The 12,880-nt window shown below is 35.4% G+C and overlaps 1 protein-coding gene across 1 annotated transcript; it reads right to left on the bottom strand.

Moving 5' to 3' along the window:
- Positions 1-222: 222 nt before the first annotated feature.
- On the bottom strand, positions 223-11,783 carry LOC131846103 (cubilin-like). Its single transcript, XM_059195327.1, has one exon. The coding sequence runs from the start codon at positions 11,766-11,768 to the stop codon at positions 585-587; it is 11,184 nt and encodes a 3,727-aa protein (XP_059051310.1). The 5' UTR covers positions 11,769-11,783; the 3' UTR covers positions 223-584.
- Positions 11,784-12,880: the final 1,097 nt, after the last annotated feature.

The raw sequence follows: 12,880 nt of genomic DNA on the forward strand, positions 1-12,880 counted from the left end.
GATCTACCCAACACTAAAAAAATGTTCCTAATCGGTCCAGTAGTTTCGGAGCCTATTTAATGCATACAAACGAATCTTCCTTCTTCATAATATCAGTATTGATATACATATATTGTAGAAGATTATACCGATTCTGTTGGGACTCTGCTACAGTCTTAATATTGAAATAAACATAAAGATCATATATGTTTTTACAATTAATTTTATTTAGATTCAGTCCTATTATAAATATTACAATTACATGATACTGAAGGACAAAAAGAAATAAATTTAACTATTGTATTTACAAACTTTCTTATTATTACACAAGTTTACAATCAATAAGCAGCTTAACACTAGTAGTTACTAACGACATTGTTATCAACAACTAAGTTGGTCTACGACTTGTAGACCAATTACATGTTTATAGGACAAATTTAAAGCAATTTGCTATGAATATTGGTCATGTATAATTTGTTTGCCCATATGAATCTAGTACTACTACACGTCTTCCGTGACTTTGCCCACGCAGAATAAATAAATTTTCGGCCCCGTACATTTATTAGAATTAGTTTGATTGTTTTATTTAATTTCATAACGGTTTATTACAAAATTCCAACAAACTCCGCTACCCACCCTGAGCCACCGTTATTTACAGTTGTTGTGAATACAATTTTTACATACGTTTCAGTACTTATATAATCTGCGGGGGTTTCGGAACAGTAAGTTGATATAGTGTTACCTTGTCGATCTACTAATTCCACATAGTTATTATCGCAATCTGTGCCTAAGTCGAAGACGCTGAAATGCAAGGCTATACGTGTACCTAAGGGAGTTTCAAGTTCCCATTCGCATTTGTTTTTCTTACGATAAATTTCTGGATATAACGGGCTGGTAACTATGCCCTGTTCATTGTACAGCTGACCTCCACATCCACGTCCTTTGTTTGTAATAACATAGTTCGCATCGTAAGTAATTTGTACATCTGTTACTTGATGGCTATGTAACAACAGATATCTCCCAGTGGAGAACACTGGATTGTTATAATATTCTGTATTAATGTTTGCCAGTTTTGTTGAGCCAGTTACGTTACCATCGTGAATAGCTAAGAAGACATCTTTATTCCAGTAATCTGGAATAACTGATAGGAAGTATAGGGATATGGTATAATTTTCAGGAGCTGTAATAAGGGTATAACAATCGTCAGTGTTTCCATCGCCAGGTGTGTATGTTCTTTTTATCCTACCATGTCTTTCAGTGTAGTTCCTACCACAGAATCCAGATAAAGATACCTCCATCTCGACGCCTCGGTACGGAGTACTATCATAATCAGGAGATGTTTCTAAATGTATACTAACACTTCCACTAACATATATATCTGACATTTTATTAAGTCCACAAAGTGTAATTTCTTTAGGTGTCTTAATTTCTACCAAGGAGGTCATTGAAATCATGTTAGTAAAAAATTCATCTGTGTTTCTTATAATATAATCCTTTCCAACAGATGTGTTATGTAGAGATTTAGAAACACTAATTACTAATTTATCTTTGTCGCATGCATCGGGTGTTGTACTGGGCTTTAACTCTAGGTTAACAATACGGATATGAATAGTATTATACATTATGTTATCGGCTCTCAATTGATAGATGCATCGGATTGATCTTGGAATAAGAGCTTTATCGTAACCTGGTGACTTAATAGTCTTTATTTCGTATGACAAGTTAAAAACTGATTGTCCACACAGGGATTTTTGGACGGTTAAAGTAGCTTCAAATCCAGAACTTTCTATCTCACCGTCTGTGGAAAGTCTTACGCTCATTTCATTAGAAGAAGTAATAAGTGGTGGTGGTAAAAAATGACCACAGTAAGTGCCTATGTTGTAGCTATCAGGATTCACACCGTTTTTTATTTCTACGGAATCACAGTCACATTTACTATAACCTAGAGCCGTTTGATTAACGTTCTGACAAGGTGCAATATGAAATGATGTAAATTGAATTTTAATGGAGTAATCAGGAGGTGCTAAAATTGACCAGTGACAGTCCAAGAAATCTTCATAAACTACTTTGGAGTTAATAAATGGAGACTTTAAAATATAAGACGAAGAAGGCATCAAGTTAATCTTTCCACCACAGCCCATAGACTCGAAGTAACTAAAGAACACATGAGCTTTGAACCCACTGTATACCATACTGCGATCGGAAACAAACTGAAACACCATAGTGTTGCCCCTGCTTCTGATTACAGTCGTAGAATTGTCATTACCGCAGATTAATGCTAGACGTTTGTCGTCTTCTATAGTCAAACCATCAAACACTGCTAAGTAGTCAGAACTGCACAAATAATTATTTTCTAAATCGACATAAAGAATTTTTAATGTCACTATTTTATTTTTTGGGCCTTCTATAAACCATGTACAATTCATATTACTGTAATAATTACCTTGAGGTACTGCTGTTAGAACTTTGGGTTCTCTTATTTGACCACCACAAGAAAATAATGTGAAAGATAGCTTGAAACCTTTTTTTTGAAAAAATGTATCTGTTTTGAATGTTATTATTACGTCATCATAACCGGGAGTGTAATGAGGGATTTCTTTTCCACAATATATTTCGTAAATATAATCATAATTACCTTCTGATGTTATTGTAACATTATCACTATCGCAATTAGGATATGAACCTTCTATTTCAAATTCCAAAAATTTTATTGCAAGTTTTTGCCCTGGCGCTGATTTTGTAATTTTGTACGTGCAGTCCATATTAGGCCTGTAGCTATACGGATAACCGGGACTGTAAATATATTGTTTTTTTTCTGTCGCTACATATGTTCCTCCACAGAAATTATCCCACAAAGCTTCAAAACCATATAAATTGATATCATTATCCGTATGTAATACTACTTTCATACGATTATACGTGGAATTATATGACGGTGGTAGTTCTCTACCACATAATTTTGCGACTTGAGTATACTTTTCGTCTTTCCAGTCATAAATTATCACGGAATCTTTTGTACAGTTTGGCCTGCTTTCTATTCCAAAACGGTTAACAAATTTAAGTGATATTCTGAATCCTAAATCAGTTTTAATTTCCCATGAGCATTCTTGGTTACTAAGGTAATCATTTGGGTAATTAGGTGATGCAAACATTCTATCGTAAGCTCCTAATAATCCCCCACAACCATGCCTGGTAGTTTTTACCATAAGTTTTATGTTTGTAGAATTCTTTGGACTAGAGTGATACTCAACAACAATATTTGAAAATGACTCAACAATAGCAGCATCTTGCATTCTATTTTTACAGTAATCTCCTATATAAGATGAAAATGGGACATTACGGGATATTTTTAAGAACTCGTCGGGGCAGTCCAATAAGAAAGATCCCTCTAATTTCAATTCAACCTTATTTCCTGGAGGCAATTGAATAGTCCAAGCACAGTCTACAGTATACTTTGATAGAGATGTGTTCGATATATTTATAATATTCACAGGATTATCTCCTGCATGTATTAATCCACCGCATGGTTGCAACTTCCATTGAACTCGGAAGTAAAACGAATCACTCTCACTCTTTGTTGCTCTGTAGTCAATTACATTGGTTGGTATCCGATATGAAGCTTCATTATTGCCGCAAATTTCTCGATGAAAACCAAACATTCCACGATTAAAAGCTGATTTTATCTTTAATTTAGGATCAGAGTATCTACATCGTGATCTTGTTACTGATGAGTTTACAGTTGCAGTAATATACAAGGTGCTGTAATTCTTAAAATCAGCAAACAAGTCCTGGCTGTAGTGCCAATTACAAGAATAGGATCGGTCAATAACTGGGGATATCAATTCCCCAGTTATTCCACTCAGCGTTCCACCACACAATGCATCCTCGTCAGAACTAAATTTTGCTTTAAATCGGTGAGTTTTTCCGAAACTATTTAACCAGATATATAATGCAAGTTCGTTACCAGAAGATTCGAAAACACTCGTATTATTTGTAGAGGTGTCACTGTTAGACACATATCCTATGCTAGTTTGAAAGTTTTTGTCATTATATATACCGATTCTCTGTTTATCAACATCAAAGTCTAATAATTCTAATCGAACTCTACGTTTTTTATTGGGAACTGTAATTCTCCACTGACATTGTCTTATGGACGTTTCACGAGGATATCCTGGTGTTGTTAAATATCCCTCAGGTGTTGTAATAATTCCATTACAAGATGGTAGAGAAGAATTAAAAGTAAATTTAAACCCACGTGAATGAGTTACTACCGCATACTCGCTTGGTTTACCGAGATGTAGTTTTATTGTAACCTCGTTTGTAGATGTTTCAACTACAGATCCTATATTAAAAACACTTTCTGAGCAAAATGTCTTTAATATAGTAACTGTATTGTTCTCAGGTATATTTTCTTCAATCGTAACTTTGGTACCACATGGTGATTCTGATTCTAGTAAATCTAAGTCCTCTAACTTAATAGTCAAAATATGACTAGGGTTACCTCTTAAGTGCCACTCACAAACCGTTCCAGAAGATAATTTTACCATGTTAGGATATCCTGGTGATTTTATTTCACCTACTGAGCCAATTACAGTGCCACCACAAATATCTATAGATACATTAGCTTTGAACCCATTCCTTGGTTCTGACAAAGTAGTAAAGTATTTGATATATAGTGTGTTACTACTGGTTTTGATAGTTCCTGGTTTTTCACCACAAAATTTTCCTTTTATCGGAGCTAATTCTGATAAACCGTCGTGAATTTCAATGGATTCTGTAGGACAGTCTTCTATATAATCTAAATCAAATCTGTCTAGAAAATCTATTTTTAATATTTCGCCGAAAGGCCCACTGAATTTCCACACACATTCAGAATATGGATCTGGTATGGAAGGATAATTTGGTGAACTTATAATTTCCCACGGACGATCAATGTCTAATTTACTAACTGATCCGCAATTGTTGCCTTCTTCTTCATATCGTATACGGAAACCATGAAATATAGACTGCAAATTATGATAAATACTACTTTCATACGTTACAAATAATGTATTACTTGAAGTAACTATTTCACTTCTATTCTCATGCGAGTAACCGCAATATTTTCCACTTGATAGTAAAGGTGCATCCACTGAATTGCCATTATGCAGAACAACAAATGTCTTGCATTCGTCATCTTTGTTTGTAATATTAAAATATTCAAATATTAAATGTATATGTCTGCCTGGACGAACTTTTACTATCCAATTACACTTTACCTTTGGTTGTGTATAGGTATTTATATTATCGGATATAATTGGACCGAACTCACCAGATAAGTCTGTAATTGTACCACCACATACAGATTTGACTAAACCATGGAAACCTTTCTTTACCACTGATAAATCACTATGGAAAGTAATTTTTAAATATGTGCTTGAATTAAAACCTTGTGACGTACTTTCGGTAGTACATATATTTTCTTTAATTGGTATCCAGTCAATTGAGTTATCAGATTTATAAATTGATACAAAGTCTGCAAAACAACTGTTTATTTCTTCAATGTTAAAATCGTTAAACATTAATGTTAAATGATAGCCTGGCATCGATTTAAATATCCATTGGCAGTTTAAGTTATTGTCATATTCTTCAGGATAATTAGGTGACGTAAATACAGTGACGTGACCGGGCATAATAATTTCAGTGTCATTAGAACCACAATTAATTGAAGTGCCTTCAGGTTCTACTACTTTATTTTCTCGAGACCATCGAAGATGGAACAAAACGCCGCTGTTGGACTCATCTAATGTCAGTTTAATATAAACGGCATTAGACGATGTGTGTAGTACTTTTTCTTCTGTTAATATTCCGCAAAATTGTTCCATGACTGGAGCTTCGTCATTATGTCCGTCAAAAACAGTTAAGCTACTGTAACAAATGTCACCATAAGTATGAATTTCTAATCTGTCTATTATGATAGTAATAGCTTCCACTCCACTCGTAATTCGCCACCAGAATTCACCTGGCCTATCGTATGCAATTGGATATAAAGGTGATGCTATTTCACCATTTTCGAGATTTGTGATTTCGTTTCCATGAATAAACCCATAGCGTATAAGAAATCCTTGACCGCTATATTTATTATCGCTGTGAAATTTAATGAATAACTCTGCAGCTATTGTTGTATTTATCGGTACAGTGTCACCACAATAGACACCAATGAGGCGACCGCCGCCATTATTTTCACGGATCTCTAAATAATCTTCATTACATTCTTCTGAATATTCAATATTAAAAGATTCAAACGCTATGTACACTTTATTTCCTGGAGATGTTTTTAAAATCCATTCACAGTTAGCGTTTATTGGGTATGATCGAGGGTAACCAGGTGAAGCTATGGCGCCTTCTTCTGAAGTTAAAGTTCCTCCGCATGCAGAGTCTATGGAGGTATAATGTGCAGAAAAATGGCCTATAATTTTATCAGTATTAGTGCCAAGTTGTACAGTAATAGCGCTACCATGACTGACAATCATGGAGGGTATTCGATGTCCACAGTATTCGTCAATAACAGGAGCATTTTCATCGTCTCCATCATAAATTCTTAAATAAGAAGAAGGACAGCTTTTGTTTTTAATATCACTATCATAAGGTAACGATATGTGACTTATCGTTAATGATATTTTTTTGTCAGGGACAGGAGCCGAAATGGTCCAGACACAACTTAAATTGGAGTTACTAATAAATTTATCATTCGTTATTATTCCATCGTAAGCTGCTACTATTGCTGCACCACATGTTTCACTAAAATTTATCTTAAAACCTTTTGCTGTCCCATAATTATCAGTTATGAACTGTAATAAAAGTGTGTTTCCCTTCGAAATATATTGTGAGGTATGTGAATTTGGGCAAATTATATCTGTATAGTTTGAATTTGATATGTCCATACTATCGTATAATCTAATCGAATCACCACAAACTGGTATGTCATAGTTAACGTTAGAGTATAGATCAAGATCAACGAAATTTAATTCAATTCGATGATTCACACCGACAGTTATGGACCAAGTACAATCCATGTTATTTTCATAATTTTTCGGGTAATTTTTCGAAGTAATGAAACCTGAGACTGAGTTATATACGCCGCCGCAAACAGATTTAGCTGAAGTGTATTGTATCTCAAAATGAACATCTTTTAACGTTGATTGTTTTATAAATCTTACTAGCAGGAAATTGGTGTTACCTTGTATTGTTACGTCCTTCTTGTGACATATTTTTGATATTAGTGGCGAGTCAATATTTGGTCCGTTGTAAATTTCTAATGAATCCGTTGTACAATTTGGCGAATCCGCAACATATAATTTTGTCAAAACTATAAATATACTCATTCCTGGTTGTGCTTCTAGAATCCATTCACATTCCAATTGTCCACCAGAGTCGACCATTTTGGACAACGCACCGTACATTTTACGGATGTGACCTCCACAACCATCCCTTACCCACTCTAGTCGAAATCCTGAATGAAAATTAAAGAGACCGGTTACAAATTTTATTTCTAATATATTACCTTTTGTGCTTAAAGCTGAAGGAACTGATGTACCACATAGTTTATTTGGTTCTTGGTATTGAGATGGCTCTTTTAGTTGTAAATAATCTCTTTCACAACCTGGTCGCCACGTCGTAGCCCACCAGCGACGGTATTGGCGCAGATGAATTGATTTATAGACATCAAAATGTGTGAATGTTACATTAATTTTGCTTCCTTTAGATACATTTATCGTCCATAAGCAGTTTAGATTTAAAGGATAATTGTTCGGGTAGTCAGGGCTTTCAATAACACCATAACTTCCAGTAATATTATTTCTACATATTGTAACATAATCAAGTAAAAATCCTTTGCCTCCCATATAGAAATCAGATCTAAATTTAACATATGCAATGTTTGTCGTTGTTTCAATACCATTCGCTGCTGGTGACATGAAACATAATTTCCTTAAACTCTTTGCATTAGCGTCTCTACCATCAAATATTTCGACATAATCGTCTCTACAATGTGGCGTGCGCTCTAAATCTAATTCTTTGAAACTAATGCTAATTCGTGATCCATGACTTGTAATAATTTTATAAAAGCATTCAGAGTTTTCGTCATATACTTCAGGATAGTTAGGAGAGGATATAGATCCACTAGAACTTGTTAATGTTCCACCACAACCTTGAAGAGTACCATCCCATTCTATTTTGAAACCAGCTCCCCCCATATAGAAGTCAGAATGAAAATGTAGATATAATGAATTGCCCGTTGAAATAAAACGCTTCCAATTGAAGTGACCGCAATATTTATCGATCAGCGGTGAATTTGCTGTAGCACCATTTCGTATTTCCAAATAATCTCCAATATCACATTTGTTGCGAATAGATCTCTCTAAATCAAACTGAGAAACATTAAGAGAAATCTGTTGCCCTGCAGGAACTTTGATGGTCCAGACACAATCACGATTAGGTTCATAATTTTTAGGCCAATCTGGAGAATAAATAAATCCGTGAGTTTTCACATAGGTACCTCCGCAATGAGACCTTGAATTTAAAAATGTATAGGATACTGAGAAACCTGCAGAGCGAATAGTTCGGTCTGAAACAAATTTAAGAATAAGACGATTTGTCATTGTTGTTACAGCGGGAGGTAAAACAGTTCCACAATATTTGCCCATGGTATCGTATTTATTATTACTATCCATTTCGATAATTTCCAAATAGTCACTATCACATGATGGCATTTCTTCCAAATCAAAACTATTCCAATTTAGTTTTATATGCATTCCCTCGGGTGCGATCAAAATCCAAGTGCAATTTTGTTCGTTTTTGTATAGTGAATCATCAGATGGATGATTAATAAGACCAGTTGTTTGTTTATATATACCACCACATTCGACATCAAGTGTAGTGTAGTTTGCGTAGAAACCAGTGCCGGAAATACTTATATCGGAAGTAAATTTTAAGTACAAGAAGTTATGGGTGGAAGTTTGTGTAGGAGGGATGTGCTCCGTACCTCCACAATATTTTCCAAGAAGAGTGGAATTTACGTTAGGGCCATCTCTTATTTCTAAATTATCGTATTGGCAACTGTAATATCGGTTATCTTCGATGTCGAAATCTTTGAAAGTTAATTGTATCGCCTTTCCAGGAATAGTTTCGATGATATATTCACATACTTTATTCACTGGGTAATTGAAAGGATATCCAGGTGATTTTATTACACCACTATCTCCGGTTATAGTGTACTGGCATATGGATTTATAACTTATTCTAAATCCTTCCAATGTTTTAGTGCGATCAGTTCTGAATATAAAGAACAAAAAGTTTGAAGAGGAAACATAAAACTTTGGATAATTCACATCGCCGCAAAATTTGCCGACTAAACGTGAATCTGAAGATGGTCCATCGTAAATTTTTAAATAGTCATAGTGACATCTTAAAGATCTCTCTATGTTAAAGCTTTTAAAGATAATTTTTATTTTCGTGTCTGGACTAGTTTTAATTTTATATTCGCATATTAGGTTGTTTAAATAAAATCCATTGTATGTTGGTGATACGATGTCTCCATGTTCCTCAGTAAAGTACCCCCCGCACCCTGGCACCCCGTTTATAGGGGCATATGCTATTTGGAATCCGTTACCGGAACTGTAAGCATCTGAGTGAAAATGAATTAATAATTCCGAGCCTGCTGACTGGACAGGCGCTGGCTGGGTTGAGTTGCAATATTTATTAAGAAGTGGGTCATAAGAGTGTTCTCCATCATAAATAGCTAAATAATCATAACTACAGTTAGCATGTGCTTCAATGTCGAATTCGAAGAAATGTAATTGTATTTTCTTGCCAAAAGAAGTAGTTAAATGCCAATAGCAGTCTCGATTAGGTGGATACTTTCCAGGCGATCCTGGAGAGCTGATATGGCCGTGTGTGGTAGCATTTATTTCACCACCACAAATTGGGTCTATACTATTCCAATGCATTGCAAAGCCATCTCTGGCTACTGTTTTGTCCGAACGAAACCAGAGATACAAATTATTGTGACTCGATATAATGTTACCACCCTTAGGAAATTTGTTACCACAGAATCTACCTATAAGTTGACTAGAGGAACTTTGACCATCATGCATTTGTAAAAAATCATACCGACATTCAGGTTCTAATTCTAAATTAAATTTGCTAAAAGTAACATTGATAACTTTATTTGGTGCAGTATGAATAACCCAGGCGCATTTGGAATTATGTTCATAAGTGGTATTAGATATGGGATAAACAATACTGCCCTCCTCATTATCTAGTAAACCTCCGCAATTTCTAGCACGTACCTGACACATTGTTCCTGTATATAATGCACTGCACTCACAACGGAATCCTTTTGCCATTGATTCGTCTGTTCTGCATACACCACCGTTTTGGCATGGGTTGTTGGCACAGTAATCTTGTGTAATATTACAACGGGCTCCCGTGAATCCTCTGTAGCATAAACAAGTGTATCCTGTCCGGAGCATGTGGCATTGTCCATGAGGACCACATGGTTCGTCCACACAACTGTGAGTGGAATTGTTGCTTGCTGATATATAACACCCGTCGAGTCCAACTCCATCTCCATCCATGCCATCAGGACATAGACATTGTGCAATTTGACCACCAAATGCCATGTTTTCGATACATTGCGCCGATGGATGACATCCCCCGTGATTAATACTGCAAGAGCCCCTCCATGAGCATGTTATGCCATCACCTTGGTATCCAGGTGGGCAAAGACCACATATACGAGAACCTATAGTATTGTGACATGCTACCAAAGGACTACATCCACCGTTAGGGATAGTTTGGCATTCGTTTATATCGTAGCAACTGTATCCATCTCCGTCATAACCCGGTGGGCATTGACCACAGCGAAATGATCCCGGAAGATTGATACATTCCACTTTAGGATTAATAGAGCAACGGGGACCTAGACTTGTATCACATTCATTCACGTCAGTTAGACATGCTACTGCAGTCCCATTTGTAGTCCAGCCTTGATCACAAATGCATTTGATACCCACGCCAGATGTGACTGCAACACAAGTACCGTGACCACACATTTCATAATTTCCTCCGGAACAATCTTTCTCCCTACTCGTACAATGAATTCCAAGCCATCCTGATCTGCACAAGCATTCGTAAGTACCAGGTCTATTAATGCATGTTGCTCCATTCTGACAGCCCAAGTCTGTACCAAAAAAGTTTCGGCATTCGTTGACATCGACTTCACAATTTCGTCCTTCCCAATTGGAAGGACATAAACAATGATATCCATTCACCAAATGTAAACAAGTGCCTCCATTTAGACATGTATGTGATTGACAATCATCTTTACCTCTATTATTGAGTTGTGTTTGAAGGTTATGGATTCTGTTCGTTATTCTATTAATTCTTGTCCAGATCACAGATATGTTATGTTGCAGATCACTAGGTAATATCAAGTTTTGATTTTCCAACGTTTCAAGCCTTTGTAATATACCATTGCGACCGTTTAGTAGTTTATCGATGTCGTCGTTCTGTACGGGTTGATACGTCTCGATTTTATTATGGGTGCTAACGTTGAGTAAGTTGATTTCACCAACGAAAACAGTAGATCGTGGGCCATTAGTGCTTAAATATATGCTCCTATCATATGCTGGTTGCAAATAGAGATCTCCATCTTTAGACTTTATTTTAGGCCGATCCTTGTAAATTTCGCAATTTGAGAGTACGAAAGAAATTGTTAGACACAGGTAACGCAGTAATAATCTGGACATCGTTGTCCATGTGCTGATCGAACGAGAAGTGCCTGCAGACTGCACAGTTATATGATATTGCGTAAATTGAAAAACTATGTAGAGTGAATCATATCTAATCATCCACCGCAGCAAACGAATATCATGTTACGGTCATTTTGAGTAACAAATGGAGGCGAATCAATGTGTCTGATGAATAACATGAAATCTACGCCGCCCCTTTTTCAAATTATTTATCATGATTGCTTAACTACGTACTTGCTACGCGTATAGCTTCTATTAGTATATACCTACTCGTATATGAACAATTTGTCTTAATATCAACGGCAAGTGTCCATATTTAATAATAATTAAAAAATACTTCCACATTTTTTGTTGTATGTACATATGTATGTTTGCGTGTATCTGTATTTTTAAACATTCTTATTATTTATTTATTGGTTATATCCCAGATAACATAATATTGTTATATGAATATGTGTGGAATTGGTTGTTAATAAATATTTTATCTTTCACATTTACCTGAGCTGGGATGAAGGAGACGCAAAGTTTAGTATCGATTAAAATGGTAACAATAGTTTTATCATTACATATTATAAAACAAAGTGGTTGTCGCTATTGTCCGTCCCTAGGTATGCTTAAGTCTTTAAAACTACACAACGGATTTCAAGTGGTTTTTTAATAGGTAGAGTGATTCAAGAGGAAGGTTTATATGTATAATACATGTACAGCCGTGCGAAGCCGGGTGGGTAGCTAGTTAATTAATAAATTAAGACTTAACGCACGCAGCAACACAGGTAGGTACAGTGATTCTAAAATCTGATATCAAGGGTTTCTATTAAACTTACACTAAAAGTATACCTGTATTTAATGAAATGTATAGTTTATTTTGTTGAAGTTTTTTGCTGTGTATTTGGATGAAAATAAAACTGGACTTGTAACAGGTACAAAAGTTTATTTCGAAAATCTCAAAGTCAGTCAGTATTTAGTATTTATACAAGACAAATTTACATAATTCTGATATAAAGCCATATCTACTAAAATAAGCATTACGTTTTATATACTTAGCTAACACAAATTTAAATGCAAAATGGCAACTATAAAACAATCACAAAGGAGAAATTGCTACGGGT

The sequence above is a fragment of the Achroia grisella genome, unplaced genomic scaffold (genome assembly GCF_030625045.1).
Source record: "Achroia grisella isolate CSIRO2021 unplaced genomic scaffold, CSIRO_AGI_Agris_v1 utg501, whole genome shotgun sequence".
Taxonomy (NCBI): domain Eukaryota; kingdom Metazoa; phylum Arthropoda; class Insecta; order Lepidoptera; family Pyralidae; genus Achroia; species Achroia grisella.